Source organism: Manis pentadactyla, chromosome 9, assembly GCF_030020395.1.
Source record: "Manis pentadactyla isolate mManPen7 chromosome 9, mManPen7.hap1, whole genome shotgun sequence".
Taxonomy (NCBI): Eukaryota; Metazoa; Chordata; class Mammalia; order Pholidota; family Manidae; genus Manis; species Manis pentadactyla.
Genome location: NC_080027.1, coordinates 17,819,821 through 17,836,153, shown reverse-complemented (window position 1 = coordinate 17,836,153; position 16,333 = coordinate 17,819,821). Strand labels below are relative to the sequence as shown.

Here is a 16,333-nt window from a genome sequence, read left to right as displayed (position 1 = left end):
GGTTTTGGGAGGAGTTCTCTGTTTCACCCCTCATGCCACCATCTTGAATCTCATGTTATTTTTATTTTTTACAGTTGTGCAAAAGTATAACTTACATGTCATAAAATACACCCATTTTAAGTATACAACAATTTTTTGTAGGTTTCTAGAGTTGTGCAATCATCACCACTATCCAATTTTAGAACACTTCCATCACTCAAAATAAAAAGGTCCCTCATGCCCCCTGGTAGTTTACTTATAATTTTGAACTGTAAATTTGAACAGGATACTACTGTCTCTAAGATTCAGTCTTTCATCTATTATTTGGGATGGTATGAGTCCCAGTAGAAAGATGCAAGCATCGCACTGTGGAGAATAAAGGAGAATTACATGTACTTATGGAGACTGCAGGTTTGTATTGTTTTCCAATGTGATGTGCTGACAGAGATGGCATCAGGGAAGACTGAGAAGCCAGAGGCCACTGAAAATTATGTATGGGGTCCTTGATTCTGTGGTTTTAGAGTGCATGTAGCATGTTACTTCTTTTTAGTGGATGGTGTCTGCCTTTATTTTGCCATGATGACAGAGCCCCTGGGTTTATTCTGGCTCAGCACTTACGTTTATCAGCATGTCACTTACATTACTCACACCTACTTCAAATAAAGAATTGCTCTCCTCCCCTCTGAGGGTAAAGCTAGCCACCTATAATCCCAACAGGGCTCAGTTCCATTAGCAGTTCACTTATTCATTCTCAGAGATTCCATTATTCATTTTTCAAGTTTCCCTGTCAAGTCCAGCTTTTATCTGCCTGTGAATATACCCAAGTCACTGACTCCTTTTTGCTCCTGGTCCAGTCACTGTGGGTGAGACCAACTCTCACATAATGATGAGAGCAGAGAGAGTGATCTAAGCCAGGAGGTGCCCTTATTACTGCATGGAGAAAGCACATTTCACCCCTGGGATGAGCCTTTGCACATATTGGTATGGCTTGGAGGCATTTCTTCACCCAGCTGTATGTCAGAGGTTATTGTCATCAACTCCCAATATAAACCTGTCAGGTGATTTTATGAGGGATGTTCAGAAGATGTTCTTAGTAACTTTTGAATCTGATCTAAAGAGCTAGAAGAGCACATCAGTTGGGTAGCAGACAAGACTTCAGGTGGGTGTCTTACTGACTTCACTCTACTTCCCTCAGGCTCTTCTCTGCCCTTGATTCTTTTAAATTTAATTGGAATTTAATGAATATATGGGAAGTTTAAAGAATACGGAACTGTACAATAATAAGGAATGACTCCAAATCCGGTCACCCAGAAATAATTCCTAATAATAGTGTTGACTCTCCAGGGGACCTCAACACTTTACCTCCTACTTATTCACCTGCGATGGCTCTATGGGAACTTTGCACCCGATTCCCCAAGAAGAAGTGCTGTTTAGTGCTGCTGGCAGGACAAAGTGGTTGTGAGGTTCTCTTTAGGAAGGCACGCTTACAGTACTGGGCTAAATTTTGAATCAGCTATGGTCAGCTTCCCAGAAATCTGAGGTAGCTGTGTGTTTTATTCCTTCAAACTTCCAGATTTTTCTGCTCTGATAAGAGAGAAATCTTACCAAAAGATTCATGGGACACATGAAACCATGCCCACAGGGATTTCTTGCCAGGTTTGTGTCCTATTTGAAAAGACTGAGTTAATAGCAATGAATTAGACACATAGGCAAGCTCAAAGAGGGTACTAATTTAGATTTCTAAACCTGGACTGAGAAACCAGAGTCTGGCAGTGCTTAGTTAACCTCCTACCAGAGTGGTGGCTGAAAAGTCTAAATGAGGCAACCAAGGACTGGCCATGAGTGGAGGGTTTTGACTCATTTCTGTGATGCTGGGGTACACAGCATGCTTTGGTTGGGTCTCTAGTTACTATGTAAAGAAGATGAGTCACCGGAGCATATTGGTGGCTGTGGGAGCTGAGTTGTATCTCTACTAATTGTAAGACATGGACATGTAATCTTGGAGAGCCTCTCAATAAAGTCCTAGGATATTGTTGGCCCAATTCCTCACTAAAAGTTTTAGTACATAAGTCTGGCAGTTCTATATCTTGCTCCCTTGCTGCCAAGATGTTAGGATGTCTAGGGCCTTTACTCCCTGAAAAATATTGTTTCTCTCTCTCTCTCTCTCTCCCATCTTCCCTCCCTCCATCCCATGTCCTTGCCTCTCTCCTTCCTTTCCTCTCTCCTTTCTCTTCTTTCCAGGTGGCAGCCACTCTAAGGTTAGCTACCCTCTAATCTAAGTAGTTTAGGACTTAAAATTCATAGTTGTAGGAAAAGTACCCAATTCTTTCTTTCTTCCCTTTCATCTCCTTTGATCATGATCTGTAGATATAATCTGAACTCAGAATTTAGTCTTAGGAGAAATTGCAGACCATGAGGTTGTGTGGCCCTTCCTGCCAATTTACTGTAGCATAACATATTTCCATGCCATAAACTGAAGTATGTAAAAATCCATATTCTTTATTGTCTTTTAACATAATTTCTATTTTGAACCTCTATTCTACTTGATGACAAAAGCTTAATGTTGTCTCTTTTATTTGCAGATACTTTCACATAAAGGCACTCCAGGAATCTTTTTTTTTTTCAGTTATTAAGTATCTACAAATTTATCAACTAGGGTTGTCTCTTTTTTTGTTCCCTGGGGTTCAGTTCTGTGCTCCAGAACTTGTGAAGTACTGGAGTGCTACAGGAGAGAGGACTTTCAGTTTTCAGATCTGTCTGGCATCCCTCGAGATGCAGTTTTTCCACATGGTTCTTGGGCAAGTCTCCCTTTTACCACTGGCATCTAAACAGGAACAGCCATTTACTGAGTTGTACATGGTCCTGAAGGTCTCTGGTCATTAATCCACAGATTCTGCATTTTCTTCCTCCTTCTTTTTGGTCCACCAGCCCTTTCCAACCCCTCTTGGGTTACATGGGAAACTTCATTTTCCTCTCCTGTGCTTCTCTGCAACCACTTTCTCAAGGCCTGTATCAGCCCTGGATTTTCATGCTGCACTTTATGTAGGCTGCCACCTTATGTTTATGCTGTATGTAGAACTCTAGGATCTGTGTTGCTTTCCCATGCCCCAGCCAAGGAGCACCCACCTATGAGTGAGTGCCTTCTCCTTTGGATTCTTCAAAAAGCTTCTCTACCTTTCTAGACCCTGAACTTTTCCCAAAATGATCAGGCAGCAGAGGACAAGGCCCCAAACTAATGCATCCAAACTTTCCTCATTAACACCCAACTCTTGGCTTCCTCTACTCACCAGTGAAGAAGATCTTTGTTTGGTTTTATTAAGTTTGTCACCTTCTGAGCCTTTTTGGTCTTACACTTGAACCAAAGCTTTTGAATTTAAAAAATAAGAATTTTCATCATTATTCCCTGGTTCTGCTGTGACAACTTTTCCCTTAATATGAGTGACCAACATCTGACATTCCAGCTCAGGAAAAGACTTCCAAGATTTAAACAAAGGAATTCAATGGAGCAGAAAGGGGTAACATGCACTGGTAAATATCACCTCGCCACCACACAGAGAGGTGCAAATATGAAACTCCCATTGTAGTGAATGCTCAATGCTGGTCAGACTGTACTGGTTTCAACTTCATCTGTACCACTTGTGGGCTATTCAACATTGGCACAGCTACTTAAACCTTTCTTTCATGTTAAAAATGAGTACATAATAATAATGAATCTCTCATAGGATTGTACAGATTAAATGAGTAAGTCCATATAAAGCTCAAGAAGCCCTACTTATTATCATTATTGCTAACAAGCAGAGCTGGGATTTCATTAGTGAGCACTGGCATGGCCATACTGATAGTTTATTGATGTCTTTCATTCTGATAGGTTGGTGTTTATCTAGTATCAAGTTATCAAGCAGTTTTGTTTTTAATTTTTTTTATTGAAGTATAGTTGATATACAATATTATATTGGTTCCAAGTCTACAACAAAGTGCTGCAAGTTATCTACATTATTACCTGCTCACCCTAACTAATGTATTACTATCTGTCCACATAAATAATGTTACAGAATTATTGACTATATTCTCTCTGCTGTACTTTCATCTCCTTAGCTAATTTATATTGTGAATGGTATTTTGTGCCTCTTTATCCCCTTCACCTATTTCACCCTCCCACCTCTTCCCCACAGTAGCCACCAGTCACTTCTCAGTGTCTATGAGTCTACTGCTGTTTTATTAATTTGCTTTGTTTTGTTTTTTTAGATTCCATGTGTAAATGAAGTCATAAGGTATTTGTCTTTTTCCACTGGCTTATTTCACTTAGCATAATATCCTCTGAGTTCATCCATGTTGTCACAGATGGAAGGATTTCTTTCTTTTCTATAGCTGAATAATATGCCATTGTGCATATGTACCACCTCTTCTTTATCCATTCATTTATTGACGGACACTTAGGTTAATTCCCTATTTTGACTATTGTAAATAGTGTGGCAATAACATAAGGGTGCACATATCTTTTCAAATCAGAGATTTTTCTTTCTTTGGGTAAATTCATAGAAATGGAGTTACTGGGTCATATAGTATTTCAGTTTTTTAGTGTTCTGAAGAGCCTCTGTCTTGTGTTATGCAGTTTCTAGGCAACAGTGTGGTGGCAGCTGCTGGAATGGCTTTTTGCACTTCAGTAACATGGGCTGGTATGAAGACAACAAGCCCAGAAGAGAAGAGTCAGCTTGCGCTGTGTGTCTGCCACACCTCTCTAGTCAAAGTCCCCTGGCAGGTAGACCCAGGAAGAGCATGCACACAAGGTACGGGTCTGGGCAACAGCAGACAAACATTGACATTAAGATACCCCTGATCTTATAAAAGCCTGCTGGCAGTCTACCCATCCTCCCCTACAGAGGGAGACATTATTTTTATTATCCCTGGAGGCCATATTTCCATGGCAGGGAGATGTCTCTATTGCTAGTATCTTAGCTTTTTTGAACAGATTTCTTAGACGTTGCCCAGTGATTTTGTTACAGGAGACAAAATAATCATCTGAAAAATGAGCAGAATGATCTTGGTAAAATTCACTTAATGATCATGATTGTCAATTTCATCTCTTTGTCCCCAAAGCAATGGAAAATAGTTTTATAGTGAGTATTAAGAATCTCTCTGCAAAAAAAATGGAATACTTGACTAAAGATCTTTAGAATAATTAATCCTTATTCAATATTTTTAATTATTTTACATTACTTTCATTAATTTGACAGTTGAAATGTGGCACACTTAGTTGTTATAATTTGCATTTATCTAATCACTTTGAGTTTGAGCTATTTTTCATAGTTTTGTTTAGACTAATTTTTTTCTCCTTTGTAATTCAGCCTTATACAGGGTTTGTAATAAAATGATTACTTTTCAGTAAAGGGGATGAAACTTCCACCAAATTTTAACTCTTTATCGATCATCATTTGTTTGTTTATTTTCCTCAAATTGCTGATTATCCTTGAATTTTGTTTGTGTCATTGGTTGAAAAGAAATATAGTCTTTAGAGTACCAACTTATTTTCCTTTGTGATTTCCTCCCTGGTTTTTGACCTCGTTAAGCTCTTTATCATTTACAAATTTGTATTTATTTGTATTTTCTTAGATATGTAAATCTACTTTATTCATGTACTTTTTCTAGTATTTTCTTGTGGCTTAAATGTGCTCTATTTATTATTCTTTAATCCACAGAGGACCTATATTTTATGTATTGTGAAATAAATAGAAACATTTTTATATTCTGAAATATTTAATTTCAGAATTATAACTTGAATAATTTTATCAATTATTTGTAGATGACTTCCTGTAGTAAAAATTTTCATTTTCATCTAGCTAGATCTTTTCCTAAAGTAAATTTTTGTTCCATTTTTCTTTCAATTTCTGCACCATTTCCACATAGTTAAATTATCATATGAGTGATAAACCTACAGAAACAAGCCACAACTTACTATTTTTCAAAGTATTCTTATTACCAACTTTTATTCTTCAAGCTGAGCATTAGTACCATTTTACAAAATGCTTTCCACTACTATCCCTCCCCACCAACCAAATGCTTTTGGGATTTGGATTGGAATTAATTTTCACAAATCAGTTACTTGGTTAAAACAGGCAAGTTTTCCATATTCTTTCTTCAGATCAAGAAAACTACCTTTTCTTAAAATTCAGCAATCCTGTTGTCTCCATCTGTTTAATGATGGCTTTTTGGACTCCTAGTCTATTGTATTGGATCTCCTGAAGCAATCCTTCATGCCTCATCATCTTGTTCCATAATCATCTCTTTATACTTTTTCTCTGAATTCTTAGAAAAGATCTCAGGGTAGTTCTCTAATCCAACATTTAGTTTTCTGAAACATCCAATTTGCTGCTCTCTGCCTCAGCCTTCCTGAAGCTCTCTTGCATGGTTGTACCAATCCATTGATCTACATCCCTGGATATGTCTCAACTTAGAAAACTTAAGAAACTTTTCCAAACTCCACTTATATCTTCATTTGTAGACATCTACTTTCAGTCACCAAAAATAAAGTAGCAGAGCACTTATGAAAAGTGGGATACAGGTATGTGCAACATCGTTTTCCAAATATAGAATATGAAATGATGGAGATGTGTAGTGATGGACAAAACAACCAACTCAGCAATCAGTACTGACTTAGGAGCACTTAGCCCACACCCAGAGTCCTATAAGCTACCAGATCCCATCCTCTTCTGCTAACACAGCAAGGAAAATATAACTTGTTATAACATAAGATTTACTACCCCATACCCATTCTCAGTCATGCAGCACCTAGAAAGCCAAAAAATACTGTATGATAGAATAATAAACACAGACCATATTTCCCCTAGCACAGTGTCACAGAAAGGATGCTTGTTTCTTTAAGAAAATTATCAAGACAAAAATGTCAATCACATGTAGTTACAAAAAGAAAAGCACATAGTGCTGTCCAGAAGTCTAATATCTTAGCCTCTCGATGACTAATGAATCTCTGAACCTTTGTCATTTGTGCATAGGGAAATGTGTCCTATACATCCATATCTTACAGATGATTTAAAGACCATAATAAAAGGAATGCTACACTTCTGTGGAAACAGGTCCCTTTGACTTAAGAGCCTTTTCACTCTTTCCTGAGGATTGTTTTCCACAATTCAGGAGATTTTGAATTTTACATATTGAAGCATTTCTGCTGTAACATTGACTCCAAATAGTATCTCTCTTCAGAGATCTTAATTATCTGTGACCATTAAAATAGTAAGGATTCAACCAAACAGAATGTACAATACTTAAAGAGTTAATTTTTTTTCTCAAGTCTGGTCCAGTGTTCACTCCATGTATTTGGTCCTTAGGCTGAAGCTGAGGGAGATCTGAATGGATTCCTCACTAACAGATGTTCGTGCTGAAAAAGACATCAGATGAAATCTAGGTCTACAGCCCCATATCTAACTTCCCTTGACAAAGTCTTACCCAATACCTGCAACTTGGCTGCTGTCCAAAAGAACTTTCCCTCTCACCTCCAAGTTCCATGAACTTGGATTCTACCCCCAGAAATATGGAGTCTTAGAAGCAGGATCCTCAAAGGTACAGTGCTTTCAGTTGTCTGAAAGGTTTGCTTAAGTTCTTACCACATGAACATTCGTGGGGATATTGAATTTTCCATTTTGAATACAGAGGGAGAAATATATACAATTCCTTTTACCAGAACAACATCTTGAATCTACCCCTCATTCCTGGCTAAGATTATGGAAGTCAGAGTCCTATTAGAGGATAAGCAACCAGAGCGTGTTTTCTGCCTAATCTCAACTCCAGTCTTTCTCTATGCCTTGTAGCAATTCCAACCAAGGTTACAAGACAAATCTAGACTTTCTTATGCACCAAAAGTTCAGCTTCTTATATCTAATTTTACCATTATTTCCCATCTGTTAATTATTGGAGAAATGACTTCCTAATGGAGACCTGTTCTACCTAAAAAAAAAAAATAGTAACATGATGACATCATTGGTGATGCCACAAGCAGACACTAGATGACTCCTTTTTCTGGTTACACAGTGAAAACAGAAGAACAAAGATGACTGTACAACAGAACTTAGAATTTTCCGGGACAACTGGTCAATCAAACTTTAACTATGACAAACATGTCCAGCGTTTCTATTACAAAAATGTGTGTGTGTCTGAAGTTAACAAATCTTTGATCTGCTATGGTTACTTTTGCTCTGGACAAATCCATAAGTGAAGAAATTAATCCAGAATTTCCAGAGGTGAATAGGTCAAATGTGAGAACTAAACTAGCTAGGATATTCTTTTTAAAGAGACATATCAGTACTACTAATACTATCTTCCTTACTTAAAATGAGATGCTATAAGGAGGTTGTCTTCTGGAGGCGTTGACGAGTCCTGGCATCTCTGGTCTGTGAGGTAATGCAAGTTAGGTTGGAATGGAATATAAAAGGTAGGATCATAAAGCTATGACTATATACAAAAATAGTTACGGATTGTTTGGTCTATTAATGTGTCGTCATAATTGATGAAGAGTAGAGATGCTGAGTTCCCAGGTACTTCTTCAGCACTTTCCTATCCTTGTGCAAGTTGTGGGCTTAAATCAGAGAAGCATAACAACTGCATTCAGCCCACAATTAAGAGGGTTGTGGGTCAGTGTTTTAGTTGTCCTTTCTACTACACTGTACATCTGCAGTAAATCCCATAATTAGTAACACCAGGAGAAGATTCTTTTCTCCCACCTGCTTAGGGCATCTTTGATTTCCTTGTTCCTCAGGCTGTAGATCAGTGGATTTAACATGGGGATGATAACAGTGTATAAGACTGATGCCAACTTGTTTTGACTCAGGGAATCAACAGAGTTTGGATACATATAAACAAAGATACCTGAGCCAAAGAAGAGGGTCACTGCCGTCAGGTGAGAAGTACAGGTGTTGAAGGCCTTGGTCCTGCCTTCAGCAGAAGTGATCCTTAAAATGGTGGCAACGATATAACCATAGGATATCATGATAATCAGGACAGATGTGAGTCCAAAGATCACTGTGAGCACAGAGGTCATGATTTGAAAGAAAAAGGTATCAGAGCAGGACAGGATCAGCAGTTGGGGAAGATCACAGAAGAAGTGGTTGATGACGTTTGGCCCACAGAAATGGAGCTGAAGTAAGGCACACAGTTGGATAAATGAGCCAAGGAAACCGGTGATACAAGATCCTGCCACCATCTGCACACAGAGGGTGGGGGACATGATGGCCGTGTAGAGCAGAGGATTGCAGATGGCAGCATATCGATCATAGGCCATGGCTGCCAGGAGGCAGCACTCGGTCAGGCCCAGGCTGGAGAAGAAGAAGTACTGCATGGTGCACCCCACAAAGGAGATGGATTTCTGCTTCTGGAAGAAGTCTGCCAGCATCCTGGGAGATATAGTGGAAACATAGCAGATGTCCAGTAAAGACAGGTTACTGAGGAAGAAGTACATAGGTGTGTGCAGATGGGAGTCCATCCTGATGAGGGAGAGGAGACCCACGTTCCAGGACACCGTCATGAGATAGATCCCTAGGAATACCGAAAAGAGGACAACGGTGAGTTTTGGAAATTCAGAGAATCCCAAGAGAATGAACATCGTGATTGTGCTGTTCCTTCCCCCAGCCATTGCGTGGATGATCCTGGGGATCTGTAGACAAAGAAGAGAATACATTCTTAAGTCTGTTGCTATCCAAATTTCTATTGAAATAAACCGCCTTCTCCCCACACTGAACACAGAACCAAGAGAACTATTGGGCCATTTTAGAAGAAATCACCATGATTAACTTTGCCCCTAAGTAGTGGCACTGGTTCTGTACATCACTTTTCCCACACATAAAAGAGGATAATTGCACTTTTCCCAATTAACCCACCAGTTCTTGAAAAGACAAAAGAAAGTATAATAACACCTGGAAAGCTCTTTTTAAAGTTGCTTTAGAAATGTTAGGATAACACTAATGGGATTATAACTCATATGTATACTGTAGTGACCAGGAGCTTGGCCTTATATGTCCCATAACTGCTTTGGACTGTGGCTCTCTTATCTCTGGGCTTTATGACTCTGAATAGACTGTCTGTAATCTTTATGCCTTAGTTACTTCATCTGTAAAAAAGGATCATAGAACACATCTCATAGAGTTTATTTGATGTTAGACTGGTTCAGTTATGTATAGTGCCTATCATGCATGTAGTAAGTATCATATGAACTGGTGTCATTAGTTGTATCTTTTCAATATAGTTTTGAAACACTCCTTTGGTTTGTGAAAAACTTAATATTTTATATTAGTATTTATATTAATATAATATTTTATATTAGAACTTAAATATTTATGTTTTATATAAACATAAACTGAAACTTCATATTTTAAAGGGTTGGTAATAAAGATAATATTCTCCAACTACATCGTGAGTAAGTTAGAAATCAATAACAATTTGGTAATCAAAGAAACGTAATTGGAAACTACATATTTCTAAGCTATTCAGAAGTCAACTAAGCTATAATAGAAGTTAGAAAATATTTATAACAAATATAATAAAAATACTACCTATCAAATCTTGTGGACTTTTTTAACTGACATATAATTGGCATATAACATTGTATAATTTTAAGACATACAATGTGTTGATTAATGCAATTACAAATTGTGATATGAGTGCCATCTTAGCTTTAGCTAATAGTTATCATGTCACATAATTGTTTCTTTTTCATAGTGAGGACACTTAACAAGTCATAGATTTACTAAAGATGGACTTGGAGATACAGTTGTTAGAATGTATATAAAAGAAAGACTGAAAAAAAATGATATGGCCATAATTCTTAGTGAAGACCAGAATAATACAAAAGAATACAAAAAATCAGAAGTTGATTCTTAACATATCCAGTGACAACAAGCAAAAATAATTTTTAAAACAACAGAAAAGGGTCTATAACTAGATCTTGGAGATGTCATATAGGATACTCAAAGCAATTTCATGTCAATAAGTTTTAAAACTTAAATAAAATGAAATTTTCCAAAATCTAACTTGCCAAAACTGACTCAAATAGGAATAGGAATTCTGCATATTACATAAACTGTAAAAAAAAAATGGAAATGATGGTAAAAATTTTCCCATGAAGAAAACTCCAGGCCCAAATGGCTTTATCAGTAGATTGTACCAAGAACTAAAGGAAAACAATAATTCCAATCATATACAAAATTTTCCAGAGTATGGAAATTTGGAGCAATTTCCAACTTATTTTGTGGAACTATCATAACTTAATACCAAAAGCTGATAGGCATGAAACAATAAAGAAATACTATAACCATGCTCACTTATGAACATAGATGAGAAATATCTTAAACAAAATTTTGGCAAAGTGAATCCAACAGTATATATGTAAGAAAAATACATCATGAACAACTTCAGTTTATCCCAGAAAAGCAAGTTTAGTTTAATATTAGAAAATTAATTCATGTAATTCACCACACTAAGAGATTAAAGAAGAAAGCAATGTAGTTGCCAAAATAGATACAACTAGAAAAATTAAAGATTAAAAAAATTATCAGATAAAGGAAATATTTCAACCTTGCAAAGGGTATCTGACAATCTCAGTAAATTTCATTCTTAATGGTAAATATTGATAGAATATTAAAAACAAGGAAATTAAGCTCACCATATCTTGCATTAATCTTTGCCTTAAAGATTCTAGCTACTGTACCAAGGGCAGAAAAACAATCAAATTTTAAAATAAACTTTAGTGAGGTATAATTTACATTAAAAAAATTTATTCTTTTCAAGTGTGCAGGTGACAACTTTGCTCACCCACTTGCACATCACCACGATATATAGGACATTTTCTTCCTTCCAAAATATTCCCTTGTGTCTTCTAAAAATCAATCCTGTTGAGGGCGGAGCCAAGATGGTGGCGTGAGTAGAGCAGTGGAAATCTCCTCCCAAAACCACATATATATATGAAAATATAACAAAGACAACTCTTCCTAGAATAAAGACCAGAGGACACAGGACAACATCCAGACCACATCCACACCTGTGAGAACCCAGCGCCTCAAGAAGGGGGTAAGATACAAGCCCCAGTGCGGCGGGACCCGAGCGCTCCTCCCCCCAACTCCTGGCAGGAGGAGAGGAGTCGGATTGGGAGGTAGAGGGAGCCCGGGACTGCTGAACACCCAGCCCCAGCCATCCGGAACAGAGTGCAGACACAGTGCATGCCTAGGGCCCTGGATACTAGGGAAACAGGGCAGCAAGAACCGTGAGAGGGTACTGGAGGCTGGTGCTGGAGGAAAAAAGAAAAGAGAGTGGTCATTTTTTTTTTTTTTGTGGTGAGTGCTTTTTGGAAGTCTCAAAGGGACAGGGACCCCAATATTATGGAAACAGGGCAGAAAGACCAGTGAGCAGGTATTGGAGGCTGGCGCCAGAGAACAAAAGAAAAGGGAGTGGCCAATTTTTTTTTTGTTGTTGTTGTTGTTTTGTTTTGGCGAGCGCTTTTTGGAAGTCTTAAAGGGATAGGGACCCCAATACTAGGGAAACAGGGCAGCAAGACTGGTGAGCAGATGCCTGAGGCTGGCGCCAGAGAATACAGAAAAAGGAGCGGCCACATTTTTTTTTTTGTTTTTTTTTGTGGTCGTTGTTTTGTTTTGGTGGGTGATTTTTGGAAGTCTTAAAGGGGCAGGGTGGGACACTAAGCCCAGAGGTAGGGAATCCAGAGATCTCTGGGCACTCTAATCCCCTGGGCTGCAGGGAACACGGGGGTCCCTTATGGAGATAAATAGCCTCCCAGCCGCTCCCCCTCCAATGGGGCTCCACCATTTTGGAGCAGCCGCCCGAGACAGGCCATGCCCACAGCAACAGCGGAGATAAACTCCATAGCAGCCGGGCAGGAAGCAGAAGCCCTGTCTGCGCACAGCTGCCCAGCACAAGCCACTAGAGGTCGCTGTTCTCCCAGCAGAGGAGGGCCACAAACCAACAAGAAGGGAAGTTCTTCCAGCCGTCACTCATCCCAGCTCTGCAAACTATTCCTATCACCATGAAAAGATAAAATTACAGGCAAATCAAGATCACAGAGACACCAGAGAAGGAGGGAGACCTAACCAGTCTTTCTGAGAAAGAATTCAAAATAAAAATCATAAACATGCTGACAGAGATGCAGAGAAATATGCAAGAGAAATGGGATGAAGTCCAGAGGGAGATCACAGATGCCAGAAAGGAGATTACAGAAATGAAACAAACTCTGGAAGGGTTTATAAGCAGAATGGATAGGATGCAAGAGGCCATTGATGGAATTGAAACCAGAGAACAGGAATGCATAGAAGCTGACATAGAGAGAGATAAAAGGATCTCCAGGAATGAAACAATATTAAGAGAACTGTGTGACCAATCCAAAAGGAACAATATCCGTATTATAGGGGTTCCAGAAGAAGAAGAGAGAGGAAAAGGGATAGAAAGTATCTTGGAAGAAATAATTGCTGAAAACTTCCCCAAACTGGGGGAGGAAATAATCGAACAGACCACGGAAATACACAGAACCCCCAACAGAAAGGATCCAAGGAGGACAACACCAAGAAACATAATAATTAAAATGGCAAAGATCAAGGACAAGGAAAGAGTTTTAAAGGCAGCTAGAGAGAATAAGGTCACCTATAAAGGAAAACCCATCAGGCTAACATCAGACTTCTCAACAGAAACCCTACAGGCCAGAAGGGAATGGCATGATATATTTAATGCAATGAAACAGAAGGGCCTTGAACCAAGGATACTGTATCCAGCACGACTATCATTTAAATACGATGGCGGGATTAAACAATTCCCAGACAAGCAAAAGCTGAGGGAATTTGCTTCCCACAAACCACCTCTACAGGACATCTTACAGGGACTGCTCTAGATGGGAGTACTCCTAGAAAGAGCACAGAACAAAACACCCAAAACATGAAGAATGGAGGAGGAAGAATGAGAAGGGAGAGAAGAAAAGAATCTCCAGACAGTGTATATAACAGCTCAATAAGTGAGCTAAGTTAGGCAGTAAGATACTAAAGAGGCTAACCTTGAACCTTTGATAACCACGTATTTAAAGCCTGCAGTGGCAATAAGTACATATCTTTCAATAGTGACCCTAAATGTAAATGGACTGAAAGCACCAATCAAAAGACACAGAGTAATAGAATGGATAAAAAAGCAAGACCCATCTATATGCTGCTTACAAGAAACTCACCTCAAACCCAAAGACATGTACAGACTAAAAGTCAAGGGATGGAAAAACATATTTCAGGCAAACAACAGTGAGAAGAAAGCAGGGGTTGCAGTACTACTATCAGACAAAATAGACTTCAAAACAAAGAAAGTAACAAGAGATAAAGAAGGACACTACATAATGATAAAGGGCTAAGTCCAACAAGAGGATATAACCATTCTAAATATATATGCACCCAACACAGGAGCATGAACATATGTGAAACAAATACTAACAGAACTAAAGGGGGAAATAGACTGCAATGCATTCATTTTAGGAGACTTCAACACACCACTCACCCCAAAGGATAGATCCACCAGGCAGAAAATAAGTAAGGACATGGAAGCACTGAACAACACAGTAGAGCAGATGGATCTAATAGACATCTGTAGAACTCTACATGAAAAAGCAACAGGATATACATTCTTCTCAAGTGCACATGGAACATTCTCCAGAATAGACCACATAATAGAACACAAAAAGAGCCTCAGCAAAATCCAAAATATTGAAATTCTACCAACCAACTTTTCAGACTACAAAGGTATAAAACTAGAAATAAATTTTACAAAGAAAACAAAAAGGCTAACAAACACATGGAGGCTTAACAACATGCTCCTAAATAATCAATGGATCAACGAACAAATTAAAATAGAGATCAAGGAATATATAGAAACAAATGACAACAACAACACTAAGCCCCAACTTCTGTGGGACGCAGCGAAAGCAGTCTTAAGAAGAAAGTATATAGCGATCCAGGCACAGCTGAAGAAGCAAGAACAATCCGAAATGAATAGTCTATCATCACAATTATCGAAATTGGAAAAAGACGAACAAATGAGGCCTACAGTCAGCACAAGGAGGGGCATAATAAAGATCAGAGAAGAAATAAACAAAATTGAGAAGAATAAAACAAGAGCAAAAATCAATGAAACCAAGAGCTGGTTCTTTGAGAAAATAAACAAAATAGATAAGCCTCTAGCCAAACTTATTAAGAGAAAAAGAGATTCAACACAAATCATCAGAATCAGAAATGAGAATGAAAAAATCACAACAGACTCCAAAGAAATACAAAGAATTATTAAAGACTACTATGAAAACCTATATGCCAACAAGCCAGAAAACCTAGAAGAAATGGACAACTTCCTAGAAAAATACAACCTTCCAAGACTGACCAAGGAAGAAACACAAAAGTTAAACAAACCAATTACGAGCAAAGAAATTGAAACGGTAATCAAAAAACTACCCAAGAACAAAATATCCGGGCTGGACGGACTTATCTCGGAATTTTATCAGACACACAGAGTAGACATAATACCCATTCTCCTTAAAGTTTTCCAAAAAATAGAAGAGGAGGGAATATTCCCAAACTCATTCTATGAAGCCAACATCACCCTAATACCATAACTAGGCAAATACCCCAACAAAAAAGAAAATTACAGACCAATATCCTTGATGAATGTAGGTGCAAAAATAATTAATAAAATATTAGCAAACAGAATGCAAAAGTATATTAAAAGGATCATACACCATGACCAAATGGTATTCATCCCAGGGATGCAAAGACGGTACAACATTCGAAAATCCATCAACATCATCCACCACATCAACAAAAAGAAAGACGCTGAAAAAGCATTTGACAAAATTCAACATCCATTCATGATAAAAACTCTCAACAAAATGGGAATAGAGGGCAAGTACCTCAACATAATAAAGGCCATATATCATAAACCCACAGCCAACATTGTACTGAACAGCGAGAAGCTGAAAGCTTTTCCTCTGAGATCGGGAACTAGACAGGGATGCCCATTCCCCTCACTGCTATTTAACATAGTACTGGAGGTCCTAGCCGCAGCAATCAGACAAAACAAAGAAATACAAGGAATCCAGATTGGTAAAGAAAAAGTTAAACTGTCACTATTTGCAGACGACATGATATTGTACATAAAAAACCCTAAAGGCTCCACCCCAAAACTACTAGAAATGATATCGGAATAGAGCAAAGTTGCAGGATACAAAATTAACACACGGAAATCTGTAGCTTTCCTATACACTAACAATGAACCAATAGAAGGAGAAATCAGGAAAACAATTCCATTCACAATTGCATCAACAAAAATA

The 16,333-nt window shown here is 38.2% G+C and overlaps 1 protein-coding gene across 1 annotated transcript; it reads right to left on the bottom strand.

Annotated features, from left to right (window-relative positions):
• Window positions 1–8,559: 8,559 nt before the first annotated feature.
• LOC118909762 (olfactory receptor 1440-like) lies at window positions 8,560–9,777 on the bottom strand. Its single transcript, XM_036880501.2, has one exon. It carries the CDS (start codon window positions 9,662–9,664, stop codon window positions 8,678–8,680), a length of 987 nt encoding a protein of 328 aa, XP_036736396.2. The 5' UTR covers window positions 9,665–9,777; the 3' UTR covers window positions 8,560–8,677.
• Between the last annotated feature and the right edge of the window lie 6,556 nt (window positions 9,778–16,333).